This window comes from Pseudoliparis swirei, chromosome 20, assembly GCF_029220125.1.
Source record: "Pseudoliparis swirei isolate HS2019 ecotype Mariana Trench chromosome 20, NWPU_hadal_v1, whole genome shotgun sequence".
NCBI lineage: Eukaryota > Metazoa > Chordata > Actinopteri > Perciformes > Liparidae > Pseudoliparis > Pseudoliparis swirei.
Window position 1 is genome coordinate 24,288,008 of NC_079407.1, and position 23,789 is coordinate 24,311,796.

Genomic DNA, 23,789 nt, shown 5'->3' on the forward strand with positions numbered 1-23,789 from the left:
GTGTTTGTGTGTTTGTGTGTGGTATCTTTCTGTCTGTATATGTGTGTGTGTGTGTGCTTGTGTGTGGTATCTGTCTGTCTGTACATGTGTGTGTGTGTGTGTGTGTACATGCGTGTATGTGTGTGTGTGTGTGTATGACGTGCAGTCATGAGGCCAAGGTATGTAAATTTGCAGACATGGGTCTACATGTGGGAAAAGTTGTTTTGTTTCTCGATGTGTGTCTGTGTGTGTGTGCGTGCGTGCGGAAGCACGCGTATGTGTGTGTGTGCGTGTGTGTGCGTGTGTGTGTATGTGTTTGACGCATTACATGCAGTCATGAGTGCAAGGTATGTAAATTTGCAGACATGCGTCTACATGAGTTGTGTTGTTTCCCAATGTTCTGTGTGTGTGTGTGTATGTGTGTGTGTGTGTGTGTGTGTGCGTGTGTTACCGATTGTGTACTTGCCGCCTCCGTCAGCGGGGCAGAGGAACACGGACGTCTGCTGGATTGACAGCTGGAGAGATGGGAGAGTGGGAGAGGACGGCTGGAGGAGGGAGGGAGGGAGGAGGGAGGGAGGGAGGGAGGGAGGGGGGAGGGAGGAGGGATGAGGAGCGACTGACAGCCGCAGCATTCAGACGTTCTGCTGCTAACTTTCCTGGAACACCTATTTTATTTTATTTTTATTTTATCTGCCCTCCTACGCTACAGGAGACGGCTCTCGAATTCTTGAAGTTTGATTCGTCGTCTGATATGCAGAAACCTGACGTGTTTATATCCAAGAGTAATTTACCGGAAACCCCGTCTGTGTTTTTCTGTTGGATTGGCCGAGCCCAAACCGCTCTGAGACATGAGAAGTGAATGACGCCTAATCACATTTAGTCTCTTTAATAACATTGAGGCGGGTTTGTGTTCATATTCTGATTATTTTAAGAATGCATTATCTGAGTGTAATTCACTGTCTGGCTTTAATCTTGTTAGTATTTTTTTATAACTTTCCCCTTTTGTAGTGACTCTATGCCCTTGGCTCAGCAAGTCTTTTTTTATTTTTTATTTTTTTATTTTTTATATATAAAGCCCAAGATTAAAATAGAGGAATATGAGATATTTTATATTGTATGTGTCAAGGAGTATTATACAGAGAGATAACATACAATCAACTAAGCCCGGGCCAAATTAAATCTGGTGCCTTTCAGAAAATGACAGGGGGAGGGAAGGCTGACCCTCTGTGTGCGTGTGTGTGTGTGTGTGTGTGTGTGTGTGTGTGTGTGTGTGTGTGTGTGTGTGTGTGTGTGTGTGTGTGTGTGTGTGTGTGTGTGTGTGTGTGTGTGTGTGTGTGTGTGTGTGTGTGCGTTTCTGTCCATAACCTCTGTGTAACATGTGTTTCAGAGGGAACTTCTCTGGAGGAGCAAGTGCGAAGGATAAAGGACATCGAGGCCATCGAGAGTGATTCCTTTGTTCCTCAGGCTTTCAAATCAACCCGGGACGACATAAAGGTGCGTTCTGCCCCCCCCCCCCCCCCCTCCAGCCCTCTCTCTCTCTCTCTCTCTCTCTCTCTCCCTCTCCATCTCCATCTTTTCACTCTTGTCTCTTATTGAATTTCCCTCGCTGCAAACACACTGCGCCGTCTGTCCAGAGACGGCCCAGACCAAATCAAACATTCATTCAGCGCCGGGTTGTTTTCCCCCCCGACCCGAGACGGTTTCATCAGGCGCTCCGCTGCTCGCCGCCTCCACAGCGGCGGCGCCCACACAAAAGCCCACAGCCGCCCTCTGTCTTTCCTCTTGTCTCTCTCTCTCTCTCCCTCCCTCTCTCCCCCCTCCTCCTCTGTTTGTGCAGATGCAGACCAAACACAGAAGTCATTATTGAAATGTACCCCCCCCCCCCCCCCCCACCTCTCTGAAGGAGCAGGAATTAGATTTGTTGGGGCTTCTCGGGGCTGTTTTTGAAAAAGATATAGGCGACAACATGTGACAGCGAACCCGCACACAGGGTGGGACACATCCGGGTGAGTCTGACTGAGGTCAAGGCCGCTGTGCACGTGCTCAGTGTGGACGTGCCCTCCCAGCTTTCATTGTTCACACACACACACACACACATTTGTCCAATTCATCCAATAAAAACAACATGTCCACATGTAGAAGAATGTTTGTATACTTTATTTTTAAGTTTTTAATAAAACTTCATAAACAAAAAAAGGAAGGCTATATTTGAATCGGATGTGCTTGAATGAAATACAACTCAAACGTCACATTATTTTGATAACGGCTCTTTGTAGGTTTTCAGGTCGATCTCCTGGACGTTGTCCTCGTCACATTTAAGATATCCAGACGGTTGATCCTGAAGATGTCAGTCTTCTCCGAGTTCTGCAACGAAGAGAATAAGTGTGGAGCACACCGTTCATCTCTTTGGGTTCCAGTGTGTGAGCACACGTACCGACGAAGTATTTCATTTAGAGATATGTTTCTCTGGCTTTAGTGTTGATAACCATTTAGCCATTAAAGATGATGATGAGGAGAGCCCCGAGGAGCCGCTGATATCTAGCGTTTGTTCTTTTTCATGAAAGCTGCATTAATTCATCATTTTCTGTACACTCAGCATATATTTTTACCAATAATTGTAACTTTGGCATATCATCTTACTTATTAGTGTGTTTTCTATCCGGCTGACTTTTTGTATCCTGACAAAGGAATTTTAAAGAGATCTTTCCAGCTGGGTAAACATTTGCTCTGGGCTGGTTTTTTAGGAGTGAAACATGAATCCAACGAGGAGAGCAGGCCACGCTTCCAAATGTGGAGGAGCGTATTATATGTTTTAAGAAATACCTTCGAGGGATGGAGGATGAATCCCTTCTAAATATCACATGTCAGCTCCAACTCTACGGCTGGAAACAAGAGGCGGGTGGAGAACTCTCCTCTTGTCTTCCTTTTCACTTATGAAGAAACGAGGAAGATAAAGAATGAGATAAACGTCCTCCAAATGCCACAGAAGGTGTTGGTGGTTTAACACAATTAAGACTCGCTTACAGAAAAGACGAGGCGGAGTAAATGAAGGTCGAAACACACACAGATAGACGTATGAGGCAATGGAGACGATACAATTAGAGATTCCCATCAATGCGCCGCTTTCTAGTGGGATTCATGAGCCTGGCCTTTACTGCCACCTGCTGGACAAATGTTGCATTTATTTTATTTGCCGTGTCTGTATATAAACCAATGTTGACAATATATTTTGATGGTACTGAAATACACTACCGTTCAAAAGTTTGGGGTCATCCAGACAATTTCGTGTCTTCCATGAAAACTCACTTTTATTTATCAAATGAATTGAAAATTGAATCGAAAATATAGTCAAGACATTGACAAGGTTAGAAATAATGATTAATATTTGAAGTATTAATTTTGTTCTTCAAACTTCAAGCTCAAAGGAAGGCCAGTTGTATAGCTTATATCACCAGCATAACTGTTTTCAGCTGTGCTAACATAATTGCACAAGGGTTTTCTAATCAGATATTAGTCTTCTAAGGCGATTAGCAAACACAATGTACCATTAGAACACTGGAGTGATAGTTGATGGAAATGGGCCTCTATACACCTCTGGAGATATTTCATTAGAAACCAGACGTTTCCACCTAGAATCGTCATTTACCACATTAATAATGTATAGTGTGTATTTTTGATTAATGTTATCTTTATTGAAAAAACAGTGCTTTTCTTTGAAAAATAAAGACATTTCTAAGTGACCCCAAACTTTTGAACGGTAGTGTATATTTTGCAGCCAATGTAGCTTTCCTCCATTGTGTGTATGTATTGACACCACTGTTGCATATTCTAATAGTATATGTAATATATAATGTATATGCTTCTATTCCATGTCTCCTGTGAGCTCAGACCGAGGAGCCGGCCGAGGTGAAGCAGGAGTCGGAGGTCGCGGATCCTCAGGACGTCGTTCTCCCCGTGTCCATCGTCTACAGCGACAGCGACTCGCTCGCCCATCCCAGTGTAAGTTCTCCTTTTTTTAACAACCCTCTGAACCAATAGAAAATCCTTTCAAACCCCGCTTCTCGACATTTGATCTATCGGCTCTGTCTTGTTTTCACGAGTGTGATATTAGAAGAACTCTGTAAACTAAAAACAATGCCTCCGCCGCCGCCGCCGCCATCTACACCGATCCCTGCAAATTGTCGACACTGCGCCTCGTATAGTAGATTACAGCCTCCTCACATCACCTCCTCCCCTGCCTGAAGAGACGAATGATGAAAAACGAGAGGGAAAACTTTAAACTCCAATAACGCTCCCTGGGGCTTCCCAGTCATCTATTTTCACTGGGGGAAACTAAGTTATGCCCTGACGTATGCAGATAACCCCCTCAAATAAACACATGCATTCACACACACTGCCCCCCCCCCCTCCCACCCCAGCTGGAATACACACACACACACACACACACACACACTCCCTCAGACAGGCTGATGTATGGTAGCAATATGCCCCAGGCGGGCCCCGGCCTCAGCTTCAGCTCCAGCTCCGCTTCCAATTAGAACAGATGAGTCCCATTAGCCCAGCCCAGATACTGTCATCCCACACACACACACACACACACGCAGCCTCATTAGCACCATGACACCAGCGCGCCGCCGACAGACAAGAACTCGCCGGTGTTGAATCTAACACGCAGATAACACGCGGCGCAGCTGTAAGCGGCGTAGGTTTTCAGGAATGAAGGATCGGAGGCGGGCCGCTCGCCGCTTCTACAATCTGCATAATAATAACCACATATCATCGCATAGAGATACAGTATGTACACATAGGCGGCGGCGTGTCAACATCATCACCTCACACCCCCTCGCACAAACAACGGAGACGTGCCTCGCCGTCATTCTGTCGCTCTCTAATAAACAGATGCCTTCATTCATCAGACGCTCGCAGGTTTTATCGCCCTCTTACAATCAATAGCGTCGCCGCGGCGATGCACTGCGATGAAGACGAGTCGCGTGTCGGAGGCCCGTTCCGTCGAGCCCACAGACGGTTTTTAACCCTCCTGTTACCTTTAGGGTCAATTTGACCCCATTCAATGTTTAACGTCGGTGTTCTTTGGGGTCAATTTGACCCCAGGCTGTTTTTCACTGTGTCAAACATAGAAGAAATATCAACTTTTTTATATATTTAAAGGGCTATTTAGGTCGTCAACAAACAAACATAAAGTACCTCTTAAACTTGGGAAGCAATATTAATTCTAATAATTTTCTGGAGGTTTTAATTGCTGGGATCAAATTGACCCCGAGGGTAAAATATGTTAGTGAATGTGAAGGTAACAGGAGGGTTAAATAAAGTTTCTCGTCGTGTGCGTTTTGAAGTGAGCGGACTAATATGAACTATTAGATATCCATATCACACATTTGCTTCAGAGTGCTTTTCAATCTTGGACGACATGCAGAGGGAGAAACAAAAAAGGGAGAGCAAACGGGCTCATGGGACGTAGAGGAGGTCTCAGATGGGTTCATCGTGTGTGTGTGTGTGTATTGTGTGTAAAAACACTTTTGCTTTCAGAGGGCTACAAAGATCACGAGAGAAGATTAGATAATCCTTTATTGGACCCTCAGTGGGGAAATTAAAGGATGACAGCAGCAGGTGCACAGTAGTGAGCAGTAATAGAAATACAAATATAAACAGTAAGAAAATACAATAGTGATATTAAATATACAGACGGAATAAAAGTAAATGCACGGTAATAATTAAATGTATTTACATTGCAGAAACAGTCAACAAAGTAAAGTCTCCAAAGTGAAAAAGTGATCTAGTGTTTTTGTGTTTTTGTCGACTGCAAGCTGCAAACATGTTGTGAACTGTCTGCTACCTCGTTAAACCCGCTGTCAACATAAATTGGTAAACTATGTTCATAATAGATTTATAATACAGTATTTGATCTTTAGAATAGTTCAAGCGATTGTTGTTTAAGTCGTGTTGCAAGCGAGAAGATGCAAGACATTTGATGGTTTCAGATTTTTTTATTTAAACCTTTATTTAACCAGGTGAGTCCCTTTGAGATTAAAAATCTCTTTTTCGAGGGTGACCTGGACAAGACGAGCAGCAACACAAGAAACACATAGTTACAAACTAAAAAACACAAGAAACACATAGTGACAAACTAAAAAACACAAGAAACACATACCGTATTTTTTGCACTATAGGGCGCACTTAAAAGCCTTTAATTTTCTCAAAAAACGACAGTGCGCCTTATAATCCGAAGCGCCGTATATATGGATCAATTCTGGTTTTGTTTACTGACCTCTAAGCGATTTTGTGTGGTACAAGGCGCTCACGGCGCTAAATCAAAATGTTTTAGTACGACTTTGGTAAACTACAAAGCCGCACCGCTTGCAGCGTTACGGCTACCGTAGCCAGGAGCGTCGCGGAGTAATACATACTGTAGCGACCCTGGGTCAGGAACGCTACGAGACGTAGATGGCTTATAGGGTGTTTATTCAAGGAACATAGAACAAGCTACTGTTGGCCGTAGCCTACGCCAAAACGACAACAAACCGCCGTGAAACCTCAAAACCAGCTTCACGTCTGCTCCGGGTCATAGCTCCGCCCCGAACCCGCGGAACACAACACACACACAACAACATCACTCGCTGTCCAATCACAGACACGCCTCACAGCTACCAGCTCGTGAGACGTTCACTTACATCCGGACATAACATTTCCCTCAGTCCGTTACAATACTGTGCTTCACCATAATATTACAGTGTGTGTATAAGGATCCCAAAATACAACTGAATAAGGTTGGTAGTTATTGTGAATACGCTCATTAACGTTTGAATAATGTTGAGAATTATTGTGAACGCGTTTAATAAAGTTTGATCGACTGACTTATCTGACTGTTTTTTTTCCGCTTAATGCGCCTTATAGTCCGGTGCGCTTTATAAATGAAAAAAGATCGAAAATAGACCATTCATTGACAGTGCGCCTTATAATCTAGTGCGCCCTATAGTGCAAAAAATACGGTAGTTACAAACTAAAAAACACAAGAAACACATAGTTACAAACTAAAAAACACAAGAAACACATAGTTACAAACTAAAAAACACAAGAAACACATAGTGACAAACTAAAAAACACAAGAAACACATAGTGACAAACTAAAAAACACAAGAAACACATAGTTACAAACTAAAAAACACAAGAAACATATAGTTACAAACTAAAAAACACAAGAAACACAAAGTTACAAACTAAAAAACACAAGAAACACATAGTTACAAACTAAAAACACAAGAAACACATAGTTACAAACTAAAAACACAAGAAACACATAGTGACAAACTAAAACACAAGAAACACATAGTTACAAACTAAAAACACAAGAAACACATAGTGACAAACTAAGAAACACAAGAAACACATAGTTACAAACTAAAACACAAGAAACACATAGTGACAAACTAAAAACACAAGAAACACATAGTTACAAACTAAAAACACAAGAAACACATAGTGACAAACTAAAAAACACAAGAAACACATAGTTACAAACTAAAAAACACAAGAAACACATAGTTACAAACTAAAAAACACAATTAACACATAGTTAAAAACTAAAAAACACAAGAAACACATAGTTACAAACTAAAAAACACAAGAAACACATAGTGACAAACTAAAAAACACAAGAAACACATAGTTACAAACTAAAAAACACAAGAAACACATAGTGACAAACTAAAAAACACAAGAAACACATAGTTACAAACTAAAAAACACAAGAAACACATAGTTACAAACTAAAAAACACAAGAAACACATAGTGACAAACTAAAAAACACAAGAAACACATAGTTACAAACTAAAAAACACAAGAAACACATAGTTACAAACTAAAAAACACAATTAACACATAGTTAAAAACTAAACACACGGAACAAGACGAGTTAAAAGAAACTAAAAGTTAAGAGACAAGGGACATAATGGAGTTAATTTAAGAAACATTGACATTTTTGACAATTTTGACATTCTATTATATATATACAGGACTGTCTCAGAAAATTAGAATATTGTGATAAAGTTCTTTATTTTCTGTAATGCAATTAAAAAAACAAAATGTCATGCATTCTGGATTCATTACAAATCAACTGAAATATTGCAAGCCTTTTATTCTTTTAATATTGCTGATTATGGCTTACAGCTTAAGAAAACTCTAAAATCCTATCTCATAAAATTTGAATATTTCCTCAGACCAAGTAAAAAAAAAGATTTATAACAGCAAAACAAAATCAAACATTTGAAAATGTGTTTCCAGGTGTTTCGAGTTAATTAGACGATTCAAGTGATTTGTTTAATACCCTACTAGTATACTTTTTCATGATATTCTAATATTTAGAGATAGGATATTTGAGTTTTCTTAAGCTGTAAGCCATAATCAGCAATATTAAAAGAATAAAAGGCTTGCAATATTTCAGTTGATTTGTAATGAATCCAGAATGCATGACATTTTTGTTTTTTTAATTGCATTACAGAAAATAAAGAACTTTATCACAATATTCTAATTTTCTGAGACAGTCCTGTATATAAGCAGGTGGTGTCAGTTCTTTGATTTTTTAAACTATTATTCTGCAAAATAGTCCAGGATGACGGTGCAGAGGACACAAAAGCCCCTTTTCCCTTTTCTGTCAAGGCATTTGGGACAGATTTAGATCCTATACAGTTCCTCCACATACCAGAAATGCAATTTGAATTCTGTTATTTTTCAGCAGAGCACTTTTCTTTTGACAAATGCCAAGCCCTATGATTTAAAAAGTAATGTTTATTGTTCATCCTGGTTTGGTCTTATTTAAATATATCCATCTATAGCTTGTGTTGATCTCAATGCACTCCAAACTAAATAAAGTGTCGCTGGTTCTTGAATGCACCGTGGGCCCTCTTTGTACCCGTCTGTCCGTCAGTAACGCGTCTCCTCCGCACTGTCTTGCAGTTGTTCATGGACAAGGAGAGAGCCGAGGAGCTGTGGCACAACAGGCTGATATTGCTGCGGCAGGAGAGGCTCATGGGAAGTCCTGTGACCATGTGACCTGATGGACACCAGGAGAGCCGCCATGTTTTTTTGCCTCAATCTGACATCACAATGTTTATTATCTAACCCTTCCATTAATTTCTCCTCCTTTTGTAAAATAAATAAATAATTCTAGTCCCGATGGTGCTTATTATTTGTATTAATGTAATTCAATTAACACAAATTTGCTGTTCTTAATCTGACTTCCCTTATTTTTAATGATGGAAAGATCTCAGTCAGATATGGTGTTGTGTTTTACCGTTTAGATGTAGCATTTGATACATTCTGTCTTTTGTAATCAACAATAAAGGTAGATGGGATTTTTTGTAGTAGAAAACTGTCTTGGTTCTTTTTTGGGTGCATTTCAGTGGTTTATCCTCTTCACCAAAAACCTGCAACACTTTTTCCAAGTGAAAAAAGATAAATGAGTCACTCTGCCATCCAGTAACTTTAAAGTCACTCACTCTGAGGTCACCGTATCTTTTTGATCTGCATCACGATCGACACAAGCCTGGACTAAATGTCTTCTCGCCTATACCCTAAACTTTTCTCTCCTCAAATACACACACTCATAAGTTTTACAACACCTAGATTTCTCTTAAGGAAAGACCTTTAACCCTCCTGTTACCTTTAGGGTCAATTTGACTCCATTCAATGTTTAACGTCGGTGTTCTTTGGGGTCAATTTGACCCCAGGCTGTTTTTCACTGTGTCAAACATATAAGAAATATCAACTTTTTTATATTTTTAAAGGGCTATTTAGGTAGTCAACAAACAAACATAAAGTACCTCACACTTAAACTTGAGAAAACAATATTAATTCTAATAATTTTCTGGAGGTTTTAATTGCTGGGGTCAAATTAACCCCGAGGGTAAAATATGTTAGTAAATGTGAAGGTAACAGGAGGGTTAAGGGTTATAATGGTCTCTGTCTTCTTTTGTTAATCGCCTTTTTCTTGCCATTATAAGAGCAACATACGACTTCCTGCAGTACAGTACTGTCCAAATAATGCTTAAGAGGGTGTAGTGACACAGTCTGTTCCCACACTGCTTTGATACAGACAGGTTTGGGGAAGTAATCAACACAAGTGGAGACACCTGTAGGAACTGTCAGCATCAACTTTCAAGGCTTAATTTACTTCAGCTGCAAGTCGTTAACCCTTAATTACTTATTCCCTGAAAAAGGCCTTTTTGTATAACTCAAATGTACATTATTTTTCAGTTTTTTGTAACCTCAACTTTTTTGTTTAACCTCTGGCAGTTTGCCGCTGACCTTTTGTACCATTTCTAGTTATTCACTCACTGGACTTGAACTGCTGACATTTCAATAAAAACTGGAAAAGTAGGGGTGTTCTTAAACTCTTGACCGGTAGTGTATATATATACAGGACTGTCTCAGAAAATTAGAATATTGTGATAAAGTTCTTTATTTTCTGTAATGCAATTAAAAAAACGTCATGCATTCTGGATTCATTACAAATCAACTGAAATATTGCAAGCCTTTTATTCTTTTAATATTGCTGATTATGGCTTACAGCTTAAGAAAACTCTAAAATCCTATCTCATAAAATTTTTATATTTCCTCAGACCAAGTAAAAAAAAAGATTTATAACAGCTGAGTGTTTGTCAAGGCTCAGGAAACCCTTGCAGGTGTTTCGAGTTAATTAGACAATTCAAGTGATTTGTTTAATACCCTACTAGTATACTTTTTCATGATATTCTAATATTTAGAGATAGGATATTTGAGTTTTCTTAAGCTGTAAGCCATAATCAGCAATAAATCAGAATAAAAGGCTTGCAATATTTCAGTTGATTTGTAATGAATCCAGAATGCATGACATTTTTGTTTTTTTAATTGCATTACAGAAAATAAAGAACTTCATCACAATATTCTAATTTTCTGAGACAGTCCTGTATATATACACCAGTCAAAGGTTTATGTTTACTCAATGTTGTGCCCTGTTTGAGGGTATTCAAGGCAGTGTGGAGTCCTATTTATGGAACAGCCAGATGGTAAATCTATACTGAGTCTGGGACACGGTGTGTCACTCCAGCACCCTCCAAATAGTCGGTGTTGTAATGAAAAAAATGTACAAAATGGAAAGCTCTGCTCTTGAGAGTGAACTTTGTGTGGATGCCCCAAAAGGCCTTCTTCACACGCCTGACTAGAATAACCAAGTGTCACTTAAGAAAAACAGAAAAAAAGAGAGTTATTGCTTCATGTAACGTGTCTGCGTGTTTTAATTTGGTCTGACTTGCAGCGTGGAGATGACGCAGCCCCCCCGTGGGGGTAAAGCTAGATAACGGCTGAGCCGATATAGATATGCAGGAGCGAGATTACGAGATGTTGGGTTTTTAGAAAACTTGAGAGCCGTTTGCAGCCACACGCGACAAACGGCGCGCGGACAGGAGCCCGTTCAAAGCTCTGAATTAACCAGCCAATCATACGGCCGGGCTCCGCGTCACGTGGTTGGCCGGTGTCACAGTGAGTTTGGTTCCAAATCACATCGCCACCACCTCCTCCTCCTCCTCCATGGTAACATTACCGAGGCGCAGACACCTGTAGCTGTGGAAGGATTATTTGTGTTTTTGAAAAAAATAATATATATATATATGTATATATATTAATTCCGTATTTTTGCTCACAGCCTTCAAAAAAACCCGTGGACATGTTCAACAGTAACCGCAGGGAGTTTGACGAGGACCCGTTCTTCTCGTGAGTAACGTCAGCATTGTTGAATTCAATCTAACGTTAATAATAATAGTCTTGTTCTTATTTAAATGGTTTTTTTTTAAACTCAGAAGCAGTTTATCTCGTTTGAAATGGCAATATAACCGCAAACTACCGTTATATTCCAGTACAAAGATACACTTTACAACGGTTAAAGAAACCCCAGACAAACAAAGTCGGAAGGTTATTAATGTAACACTGAAAAAGCTAACATTATTGCGTCATCAACAAGTCCAATGTACGCTCGTGACACTCTTACTGACGTTAATTGACTAAATTAATACTCGCTTTAGCTCTCGCTGCTGGTGTCTACTATCAGTTTGTAACATATGCCATAATAAAATGTGTCTGCCTGACCAGACGGTATTTTAATTTAAATAAACGAACTAAAACATCCATAAAGAGCTGACACAGAATTTAAACTTTTAAAATTAGCCATTTCTGTTGCAGCTTCAGGAAACGGGTTGCCTAGCAACGACTACTGGTCTGACCTTTATTTTTACCTGTTATTTATTTAATTTTTTTATATGTTTAAAAGGTAAATAGAATTGCAAGAGATCTCCACCACAGAGTTTCCATCCATATAAGGATACTTGAAAACTTCATGTTTCGTGAAAGAAAATTTTAAAAAGCAGTTTTCAGTAACATAATTTCCAATAAAATTGAGAGAAAGTCACGTGAAATACTCGCGATAACTGTCTCCACTGACACTGAGCTACATTCACTCGGACGTATTGCACAACACCTGCCTTCCAAGTCGTCAGTGGTGCCTCTCATTTCGATGTATTGTGTTTATCGAAGAGTATTTCTTGAATGTATTGAGGTTGTTTCATTTCCCTTCTCCGTGAACCTCGATCATCGTGGAGATTTAGCTTAAAATCCCTCTACGTGATGTTGATATTTACTTTGTTTTTACTTCCTCCGCCTTAGGGATCCATTTCAGGCTCACAGGGAACACATGCGGCAGATGATGCGTAGCTTCTCTGAGCCGTACGGCGGTGCGCCCATCGTTCCCAGTATAATGGACGGGAGGAACTGCGGTTTCGACGTGTCGGAACACCCGAGCTCGTCCCCGGCGCTGAGGGGCGAAAACAGGGTGAGAACATGCATGTCAGAAAGCACTGACCAACCGACATCCAGAATATTTGGGTCTAACGGGGATGGAGGATGAACCCATACAAGTAGAGGCCTTATGATCCTCCCCGCTGCTCATAGGCGTATAACCACAGATGGTTCGTGTTTTGCAGGAAGTGCTAAGTCTACTCAGGTTATAGTGGAAGCTGGCCACTCGCATTGTAACTGGAGCCCCACTCACCAAGGTATGGGGCCATGTGAGTCGTTGGTTTAGCAGAAGGGCAACCCCCTTGGCCTCTCTGGACAGTTATATCTAGCTCTGAGGAGCCCTATTTATAGTGCATTGTTCCACTGACACACTATTTTCTTGTGAATACACACACGCACACACACACACCGACTTCTTTAACGCTCAAACCGGCACGACCCCGGAGAATTCCGCTTCGCTCCGCCGAGATGAACCGCCGCCGCCGCTGAGAATTACGGTTTATTTTGATGTCATTCTCGTGGGCGATGTTCACTTTAAATATTATTCATCTTAAAATGTAACTTTGCTTCTGTTTTATTACCGTCGCATTGAAAATGCGGAAGGTTATGTTTTGATCACCGTGTATTTATTTATTTGTATGCGTGTTACTCGCATAACTCAAAAAGTATTAAACCGAATCGCATTAAATTTGGTGGGATGATTGGTTATTATCCGGGGACCATTTGATTAGATTTTGGAATCGATCGGTTCAAAGGTCAAGGTCAAGGTCATGAAAAGGTCAACATCTTCTTTTTACCATAGCGCGGTCAATTTCTATCCAATTGGCATGCAACTAATGCCAACATGTTCATAATGCAATGCCCAATCTTGTGGTATGCGAAGGTATGCGCTCTACCGAGTGCCCGTTCTAGTTTGATATCAATACGGCTTTCAAACGATGTGGCTAGTCATCATTTGTAATAATACCATTTTTCTTTGCTCTAGAACATGTCGATGTTCTTTGGGCAGCATCGTAGTGCAAAGGAGGCAGGAAAGGAAGAGTTTGGGTCCGCCATGTTTTGCACCAGTTCATCTTTCCTAAATCAGCCTGCATGTATATATCTGCTTTAATCCCACTATCTCACCAGAGCCTGTATATTTATCCTTGATCATGCCTTCAGAGGCCTGGCCTCAATAGTCAGCAGCCCGCTTTCTCTTTATTAGCAACATGCCATGAACCAGCTAATGCCAGCGGAGGAGGAGCAACGGGAACTTGACTAATGACCTTGGTGACAGAGGGTGAAATGGAGCTACACTGCAAAATATCAATCCAATCAAACTACTTCATCTAATATTAGACGTCAATATATTGTTTTGTTTACGTCTCACTTGTTGTCGGACCGGTCTGTCCAGATATCGTTTTACTTTCTTTTAAAGGGAATTATAAGATATGAGGACTTTGTGTTTGCTGACATCAGGTCAGCAGAAAGTCTCTACACCTTCCGCCGGAAACTAAAAACACATCTTGTCCAACTATATCTGGATTAAAACACAGATTAGCACTTCAGTGGCACTTAAATAGCTCTTTTTATGGTACTTTTGTAGTTTGACTAAGTTGAGGAAATGTTACTTTCTGTATTCTTGTTGTTCTTAGTTTGTACTCTAGGTTGAAATGCACTTATTGTAAGTCGCTTTGGATAAAAGCGTCTGCTAAATGACATGTGATGTAATGTAATGTGTTGCGACAATAGCGATGGCTCTGAGTGGGATCCCCGTAAACATGTGATTCATACGCATGTGGACAGGAGATCACATGTGAGATCTTTGTGTTTTGATAGAAAACATATGTCTATGTCTGAACCCCGCTGCTTTGTTTATCACAAACAAATAAACACTCTCCGGTAAGATGCCCGGAATTAAGGTTAACCACGTTATACCGAGTTATTCTGCACTCTAACTCCCACACACAGTCGTGCGTCCGAAGACGAGGAGGAGCGGAGGTCAGAGGGTCGGAGGTCAGAGAGCCGGAGGTCAGAGGGCCGGAGGTCAGAGGGTCGGAGGTCAGCGTCGGTGCGTTACCAACGAGATGACGGACGGCTCGCGCTCACACCGCTCGCCAAAATACACACACACCAGGGCTCGTACGGTCATGGAAAACCTGGAAAAGTCATGGAATTTTAAAATGGTAATTTCCAGGCCTGGAAAAGTCACGGAAAAAACTTAAATCATAAAAGTTTTGGAAAAGTCATGGAAATGTGTTATAATTTACGCCGAGTTTGAAATATTTAATATGTTTTTTAAAGAAAGACGCTCAAAATACAAGCCGGCATTTTCTAAATTTGTCATGTTTATATCGAGATTTCAGTTTGGTCATGGAAATTTGGTTTAAAGTCCTGGAAATCCATCGGTCAAAATGTGTAAGAACCCTGACACACACACACACACACACGCAGTATTAAAACACAAGCACGGTCACACACAGAGGCTCACACACAGGCTCACACACACAGGCTCACACACACAGGCTCACACACACAGGCTCACACACACAGGCTCACACACACACGCCGGGCGCATAACGCCGGGAGGCTCGTACTCGTCGTATGAACTTGTTGAACATTCGGTTCCCGGTGAGAAGATAAGCCCCGTCTCACCTCACAAGGCTGCTGCGAGTTCTCGTATTTCCCAGTTTCTTGCCAAGACCCACGATCTGGATGGTCTCGCCTTTCGGGGCTCTTGACTCGTTCGTCATCGGGCCGATTGTTTATAAAAGATCCGCTGAAGTGGAGTGGACTGGAGTGCGATTATGCAACGTGTTCCTCTCACTCTCGCTAAAGATTGAAATGTGTGGCCATGCGAAATGAAGATGATGGTTCGCTGCCTCCTTCTCTTTGGTCTTCTCGTACTTTGTGCATAGATATATAACATAAGTCCGTGAACTTGTCCTGGGAGCAATGCATTTGCAAGCAAAACTTACTAACTTTGACTTTAAAAAATATATATATATATGAATCGTATCCACAGCACGACTCCCGATGTTGTAACTCAGAGGGCACAGAGAGAGAGAGTGAGAGAGAGAGAGAGAGAGAGAGAGGGGGGGGGAGAGAGAGAGAGGAGAAGAGGCAGAGAGAGAGAGAGACAGAGAGGGGGGGAGGGGGAGAGAGAAAGAAGGAGAGAGAGAGAGGAGAAGAGGCAGAGAGAGAGACACAGAGAGAGAGAGGGGGGGAGAGAGAGAGGAGACGAGACAGAGAGGGGGGAGAGAGAGAGAGAGAAAGAAGGAGAGAGAGAGAGGAGAAGATGCAGAGAGAGGGGGAGAGAGAGAGGAGACGAGACGGGGAGGGGGAGAGAGAGAGAGAGAGAAAGAAGGAGAGAGAGAGGAGACGAGACGGGGAGGGGGAGAGAGAGAGAGAGAGAAAGAAGGAGAGAGAGAGAGGAGAAGATGCAGAGAGAGGGGGAGAGAGAGAGAGGAGACGAGACGGGGAGGGGGAGAGAGAGAGAGAGAGAGAAAATCTGCAGTAGTCCAGACAGCTCAAAATATTGTTCAGACCACTGGGTCTACATTCCTCAGCTGGACCCTCCATCTCTCCTCTGCTCAGTCTAAATATAATGCCGGTAGATATGTAACTGGCATTTATTAGTTCACGGATGCCACTCTGGGATAAATCTGGCAGCGAGGCTTCATTCTGGTCAGGAGCGTTTTGCATCAGCTTGACATTTGAAAAGAGCTGAGAGAGCAGCGTGGACCCTGTGACCCGCGGTCCGACCCGCGTTCTGACCGGCCAACCTCTCCCAGAACGAAGCTTCGGTTTCAGCGCTGAACCCACGGCAATCTCTGGCAATGCGGCCCAATTACACGTGGAACACAAGTCATTCAACACCCGGCTGATTACACACAATACCCCGAGAAAAACACACACGCCCGCACACACACACGCCCGCATAGCGACGGCCGCCGAGATATTTAAACCAAAGGCCGCGGGGTCATAAACACCTGCGGTTCTGGAGCGGAGAACACGGGCGGCTGCAGGCTACGCCTCCCGCGCCCTTTGGCAGCACCGAGGGGACGGTCAGTGGATTCTTCTGCTCTTCGACTGCATTATCGCACGAGTTTCTCATTTAAATACTTTGCACTTGCATGCTCTAACTCTACTTTACGCCCAGGCACGTGCGCAGATAGACCCCTGGTGGTGCTCAAGCTCCTCCCCTTTTGACCTGGATGAAAAAAATGCGCCTTTTTCTGGAGACAAATTATTTCTTCATTCATCAATATGTAACCCTCCTGTTACCTTTAGGGTCAATTTGACCCCATTCAATGTTTAATGTCGGTGTTCTTTGGGGTCAATTTGACCCCCAGGCTGTTTTTCACTGTGTCAAACATATAAGAAATATCAACTTTTTTATATATTTAAAGGGCTATTTAGGTAGTCAACAAACAAACATAAAGTACCTCACACTTAAACTTGGGAAACAATATTAATTCCAATAATTTTCTGGAGGTTTTAATTGCTGGGGTCAAATTGACCCCGAGGGTAAAATGTGTCAGTAAATGTAAAGGCAACAGGAGGGTTAAGAATAAAAATGACTTTCTCTGTCATCAATTCCCTCCGAATGTGTTTTGATATCTGACGGGGCTTTCTTCTTCTTTTTTTTGACATGACTACCCTTTAGCCAATCAGAACGCTTGTACTGTCGTTGCCATGTAACAATTCATATTTATTCATAAGGAAAATGTAAGCTAGCTGTCTAATCCGCATAATTAGTATTTTAACTCTCAGAAAACATTTTTGGCGATGGGTGCCCTCTTTTGTTGTTGGTTTAAGCACCCGCCCCCCAATATGTCTGTGCACCTGCCTGACTCCGCCCCTCACGTATTGACGACGTGGTCAGGAGAAGGGTCTCAGTGTCTTCCTCTACATCAAATCTAATATAAAGCAACACGCCAATCCATGCACACTCAGACTGTAACACTGCACTGGCATCGTAGTAACTACACTGAATATACTGTGAAGGGTCAAATACTATCTGCAAAATGCTAAATAATGTAGTAAATACCAGATTTCCTCTCCACAGACACTGTGTGAAGTAAGTGAAGTTACTTATATTTTGACCAAGGCGGTGGACAAACGCGTACTCTTCCATACGCAGAACAACGGGGCGTCGAGTTTAACTGTGAAACCAACTTTACATTTACATTAATATACATTTACAAAAATAACAAATCATTTGAAGAGTTTAGGGAGTATTTATAATGCAATCTACAAATAACGAAACTGAACAAAAACGCACGCGCTTCTGATAAACTTAAGAATTAATCATAGAAATAATACTATTTTTTCTGTCTGCACGCTTACAGAATATCTAATGTGAACTTATTTTTCATGCACGGTCAAATAATGGCGACATGCACGACCGACTCGAGTCAAAGTCTCGGGACTTGAGGAAAAGCTGATACCTCACCTGTGACCTACAGAAATGTGATTTATTGATTTATTATGCACAGACTCTAAAGAACTGAGAAAAGTTTGCCAGTCATATGGGGAGTTTTTCATTATTATATTTTGATCGGCGTGTATTTATTTGTATGCGTGTGTGTGTGTTTGCGTGTTATTCGCATAACTCAAAAAGTATTCAACCAAATCGCATGAAATTTGGTGGGATTATTGGTTATTATCCGGGGACCATTTGATTTGTTTTTGGGATCGATCGGGTCAAAGGTCAAGGTCATGAAAAGGTCAACATCTTCTTCTTTTTTTTCTTTTCTTTTTTTTATAACTTTTTATTTAGCATTTTCCACAAACAGATTATTCCTTGACATCGAGAAAAATATATATATATCTACAACAAAATAAAATCAGCACACATCCAAATCCATCCATATCCACATAAACACCCGCCAAACATTCCCACCCATCCCCTCCCATATGTTTATACCCTCCAAGAGTAGGACCCAATGAGGAGGGGGAGAAGGACAATCAAACTACATACAACCAAATGGTAAGCATGGAGTACAAAGTAAAACAACTAAAGAAAGGTAAAAGGCATTAATGTGAAAAGTAAAAAATAAATGAATAAATAACAAATCAACAGACATTCATTTCATACCCAGATTTTTCATAGACCTCTTTGTTTTGCAGTTGCACTGTATGTGTACAACCTCAACCCCTCAGTTTTTACATCTACCTCCAATATCGACTCTAGATATAACGTCACGCACGCCATCTTCTTGTGAAGATATCTAATGTCATTTGTAGTTTTGCAGTCATTTTTTCCATTGTATGGACCTGGTTTAATCTCTGTCTCCACTGAGTTATGGTTGGTGGTTTTGCATCTTTCCAGTTCAGAGTTATTGTTTTTCTGGCAATCATTAAAAGTATACGGAGAATATACCTCAGATTGGTGTCCCCTAAATCTCTTGGTATAGACCCCAGCACATATATTAATCGGTCTGAGGGTACCTCCACTTCAATGAATCTATTGATTTCTTTTTTTATATTTTTCCAAAAACCTTTGACTACTGGGCAGTCCCAAAAGATATGCGTGTGATCTCCTATTCTTCCACATTTTCTCCAGCATAATGGAGCTGAAGGATCCTTCACATATGAAGAGATTACAAGAGGTGTATTAAAATATCTGACTTTTAGTTTCCAATCAAATTCTTTCCATAATTGGCGATTGATTCCTTGATGACATTTGTTGCACAGATCTTCCCATGTTGCATCTTCAATTATAACATTTAATTCCAATTCCCACTTTTCCTTGATGTTCAATGTATTTTGTGTTTTGTCAGCTGTAAGCCTTCTATATATGTGGGAGACGTGGTTTTTAGTTGGAAAGCCGTTTTCTGCTATACTAACATCTTCTTTTTAGCGCGGTCAATTTGTATCCAATTGGCATGCAACCAATGCCAAAATGTTCATAATTCAATGCCCAATCTTGTGATATGTGAAGGTATGCGCTCTACCGAGTGCCCATTCTAGTTTGTTTCATGAAGACGGTGATTCAATTGTGTTATTTATTTAAATAATCCAATTTACCTGGCTGTTAACAAATATTACAAGCGGGATACCTCATCTGTTAAAGGTCCGGCGAATAAAGCCGACCTCGAACGTGCGGCCGAGTGAACGCGTGAAACGCAGTAAAACTCAAACGACGCGCTCCGATTAAAAAACGGAGCGTGTCGTCGACCTTCAAATGACCCTCACAGAAAAAAGAAACGCACGTAAAGACACACTCGCACGCCGGTGACCGTGAATAATCTGTGTCGCGCGCGGCGAGGCGATAACGAGCGAATGTCCCGGTGGAACACGTGTCCGACGAATTTAGCTCGCCGCGCTCGTGTGTTTGTGTACGCGATGGAAACCGTTTATGGGCCACCGGTAATCCCGCGTGGCGTGTGCGCCCGACTCTTCGGCTCCTCTGACCTTTGACCTTTTGCCGGGCGGTGCAGGAGATGACCCGGAACCCGTTCGGCGTGTTCGACAACATGATGTCCAGCAGGCGGAACAGGATGCACGAGATGCAGAAAAACTTTGTGAGTTCGCTGTTTCTTTTTTTCTCGGACTGTCGTGTAGCTGCTTCACTGTGTGTGTGTGTGTGTGTGTGTGTGTGTGTGTGTTTCAGGACAACATGTCCACGGACTCCAACTCCCACTCGTTCAGCTCCTCCTCGGTCATGACGTACTCGAAGGTCGGAAACGAGCCTCCGAAGGTCTTCCAAGCGAGCTCGTCCACGCGCCGCGCGCCCGGAGGGGTAAGCGCTCGGAGGAAGTCCGCGTCGCCACGGCGACGGCTTCACCGCGTGGCCTTTCTCTCATACCGTGACTCCTTTCCATTCAGGTGTGCCGGAAATCCTACGAGGGCCTTTAGTCCACAAGCGTCTCTCTCTTTCAACCGTTTCAGATTAGGAGCGCTTCAAATTGAACATCTTTTAATTTTTCAGAAAAGCGCCAGTGATAGTAAATACCTGTCGGATCTAAACTTTCTACTTTGGGCAGACGCTATCTTAAAAAAGACCGAAATGCCCATTTCGACGAGCTCATCCAGACGAAGAATAAAGCGGACATCTTTGTTTGGGGCTCGTGGTGAAAACATTATGTAACGCAAATAGATACACGACCGTTCAAAAGTTTGGGGTCACCCACCCAGACAATTTCGTGTTTAACATGAAAACTCACACTTTTATTTATCAAGTGATTTGCAAAATGAATAGAAAATATAGTCAAGACATTGACAAGGTTAGAAAGAATGATTTTTATTTGAAATATTAATTGTGTTCTTCAAACGTCAAGCTCAAAGGAAGGCTAGTTTTATAGCTTCTCTAACCAGCATAACTGTTTTCAGCTGTGCTAACTTAAAAAGGGTTTTCAAGTGTTTTCTAACCCTCCGTTAGTCTTCTAAGGCGATAACACAATGTACCATAAGAACACTGGAGACAGGCCTCCACACACCTATGTAGATATTTCATTAAAAACCAGACATTTCCACCTAGAATAGTCATTTACCACATTAACAATGTATAGAGTGTATTTCTGAGTAATTTAATGTTATCTTCATTGGATAAAATAGTGCTTTACTTTGACAAATAAGGACATTTCTTCGTGACCCCAAACTTTTGAACGGTCGTGTATATATCCCGATAGGTCATAACCGCTGGGATGGAGAGCTACCCGCTGCCTTTCCTGCCTTCTGAAAGAGGCACGATGTGGACTCAGGCCCCTTAGTTGATGCTGCATACACACTCACAGGGCCCGCGAACAGGTCCTCCTAAATGGAACGCTACATCACGACGAGCGTCGGCTCAAACCGTCCAGTCGTCTACTTTTCAGACCGGACTCTGGAAATAAATATGTCGAACGGCTCGAATCGATGTTTTCACGACGCGTCCGACTGTTTTCCATCACCAGATCAAGGAGACCCAGCAGGCGGTCAAAGACTCCGAGACCGGTCTGGAGAAGATGTCCATCGCTCACCACATCCAGGACAGGGGCCACGTCGTGGAGAAGAAATACAACAAGAAGACCGGAGAGAAGGAGTTGAGCCAGGACTTCAACAACATGGATGAATGTACGTGCAAAGCGGTCGCGTCGTCCAGACGTCGAGGCCGGTCAATAGAATTACGAACCTTTTTTTTCTCCGCAATATAAAAAGACACCATTATCATGTTAGTCCGCTGTGAGTGCCACTGTCTGCATATTTCTAGGCCACGAAAACAGAATATGATACATGTCCCTAACACGATCCTCCCCCCCCCCTCCCAGCCGAAGCACAGTCTTTCGACGACGAGTGGCAGCAGGAGGTGTCCAAGTTTCGACCGCTCGGCCCGATGCTCGGCCTGGAGGAACCCGGGCCCCGTGGAGTCCGCCAGGCGGCCCTCCCCGGCGCCGAGCAGGAGCCCAGGTCGGTGCGACGCTCTCGGACCACATGCCGGAAGATGCTGACGGCAAACACACACACACACAGTGTATTGTTATCATGTCACGATACTGCGCACAATTCAAGCTGTGATTATTACCTTCGCATTAGGTTATGTTTTGACTGTGTATTTATTTATTTATTTATTTGTATGCGTGTTCCTCGCATAACACAAAAAGTATTAAACCGAATCGCATGAAATTTGGTGGGATGATTGGTTATTATCCGGGGACCATTTGATTAGATTTTGGGATCGATCGGGTCAAAGGTCAAGGTCATGAAAAGGTCAACATCTTCTTTTCACCATAGCACGGTCAATTTGTATCCAATTGGGATGCAACTAATGCCAAAATGTTCATAATCCAATGCCCAATCTTGTGATATGCGAAGGTATGCGCTCTACCGAGTGCCCGTTCTAGTTCACTATGTTTTTTTGTTTTCTTTTTCCCACAGCGACCAATCAAAGGGCAAGGCCGAGGGTCAGAGCAACACGAACGGCTCGGCCTCGACGAAGCAGTGACACGTCTGTTTGTGTGCTTATTAAAGTCTTTCAAGAATCATGCAGGACACTCGGGTGCTCTGTACCCCTCACACACACACACACACACACACACGCACACACACACGCCCCGTCATCATCACAGGGACAGAATCAGAAGGCACCGACCAAGATTTTGGAACACATGAGACTTCTCGTTTTTTATGAAACGGTAGGAATTGAAAGCCGCTGAAGACGGCGGCCCCGTTACGGTGAATATGTTCTGCTTTTTGATGGGTCAGATTACTCCTTCATTTTACAATATATTGGCTCTTCAGCACAGCTCACACTGGAGTTCAAAACATTAACAGAAAGCACAAGGAAGCTGTCGTGTGTCGGCTGTAGCGCATGTAAACCAGCAGTGTAATATATTATCTTATATGCTTATAAAACATTACAATAAAGTTACACATGGGTCCTTAATATTTCACTGCGACCAGGAAACTAAAAGGGTCATTAGGATTTCTTATGGATGTAGAGGTGGTAAGAATTACTTGCATCATTACACATTAACAGTCTAAGAGAAATTTTATGAGTTGGCGTCAAATTCATAGTTTATTTAATGTGTGGCATTTGGATACCATCTGTTTCCCTCATTGCCATTTTCATAATGCAAAAATCTACTCATACACTCAGACAATGTCGAAATTGTCTTTTTGTAATTATATTGTCCAGTACCTGGTGCTCTAAATATATGTATTTTATCTGCTGTAATCTTTGTAAAAAAGAAAAAGAAAAGAATAATTCTGTTTGCCCTTTTTATATGTTACTTTGGTTTCTCTTGTTTTTTTCATCTGATGCTTTTGTGCCGCCGAGCACGATATCTTGACAAAGTCTGGATTATTCTCAATAATTCTCATTTTGTGATTGTATATTTTTTCAAGCTTAAAAAAAAAAACGTATGTCAACACAGATTGTGGTCTGAAAATAAAAATATAAAGATGAATGCGGTGGGGTTTTTTGGTGTTTTTTTTACATCAATTAAAAAAAAACGTAAGAACGATGTTCGGTGTCCCGTGGGATGGCTACTGGATCAGAAAT

The 23,789-nt window shown here is 41.9% G+C and overlaps 2 protein-coding genes and 1 long non-coding RNA gene across 5 annotated transcripts in view; 2 read left to right on the forward strand and 1 right to left on the reverse strand.

The window, feature by feature from the left end:
• Nucleotides 1-9,313, forward strand: part of rsrc1 (arginine/serine-rich coiled-coil 1) — a 136,312-nt gene extending 126,999 nt beyond the window's left edge. For both annotated transcript variants that reach the window (XM_056440812.1, XM_056440813.1), the window contains exons 8-10: nucleotides 1,367-1,473; nucleotides 3,868-3,978; nucleotides 8,951-9,313. In XM_056440812.1, the coding sequence (XP_056296787.1) occupies nucleotides 1,367-1,473; nucleotides 3,868-3,978; nucleotides 8,951-9,046 (314 nt within the window). In that variant the 3' untranslated portion in view covers nucleotides 9,047-9,313. The remainder of the gene's footprint in view (nucleotides 1-1,366; nucleotides 1,474-3,867; nucleotides 3,979-8,950) is intronic.
• Nucleotides 2,118-12,729, reverse strand: LOC130210474 (uncharacterized). Its single transcript, XR_008834816.1, has 2 exons — nucleotides 12,664-12,729; nucleotides 2,118-2,343 (listed from the first exon to the last, which is right to left on the reverse strand). It is a non-coding gene; the product is annotated as an uncharacterized LOC130210474 (long non-coding RNA).
• mlf1 (myeloid leukemia factor 1) lies at nucleotides 11,545-23,694 on the forward strand. 2 transcript variants are annotated; one of them, XM_056440814.1, is made up of 8 exons: nucleotides 11,545-11,563; nucleotides 11,676-11,743; nucleotides 12,689-12,854; nucleotides 20,248-20,331; nucleotides 20,421-20,549; nucleotides 21,703-21,862; nucleotides 22,057-22,195; nucleotides 22,664-23,694. In XM_056440814.1, exons 1-8 carry the CDS (start codon nucleotides 11,561-11,563, stop codon nucleotides 22,728-22,730), a joined length of 816 nt encoding a protein of 271 aa, XP_056296789.1. In that variant the 5' UTR covers nucleotides 11,545-11,560; the 3' UTR covers nucleotides 22,731-23,694. The 2 variants fall into 2 exon arrangements, with proteins under 2 accessions (XP_056296789.1, XP_056296790.1); XM_056440815.1 differs by lacking the exon at nucleotides 11,545-11,563 and having other exon boundaries at nucleotides 11,582-11,743.
• Nucleotides 23,695-23,789: the final 95 nt, after the last annotated feature.

Bases quoted from the DNA above. Each gene is read 5' to 3' on its own strand.
- mlf1 (XM_056440814.1), top strand. The intron at 20,550-21,702 runs GTAAGCGCTCGG...TTCCATCACCAG, and splicing joins CGCGCCGCGCGCCCGGAGGG to ATCAAGGAGACCCAGCAGGC. The intron at 22,196-22,663 runs GTCGGTGCGACG...TTTTTCCCACAG, and splicing joins GGCGCCGAGCAGGAGCCCAG to CGACCAATCAAAGGGCAAGG.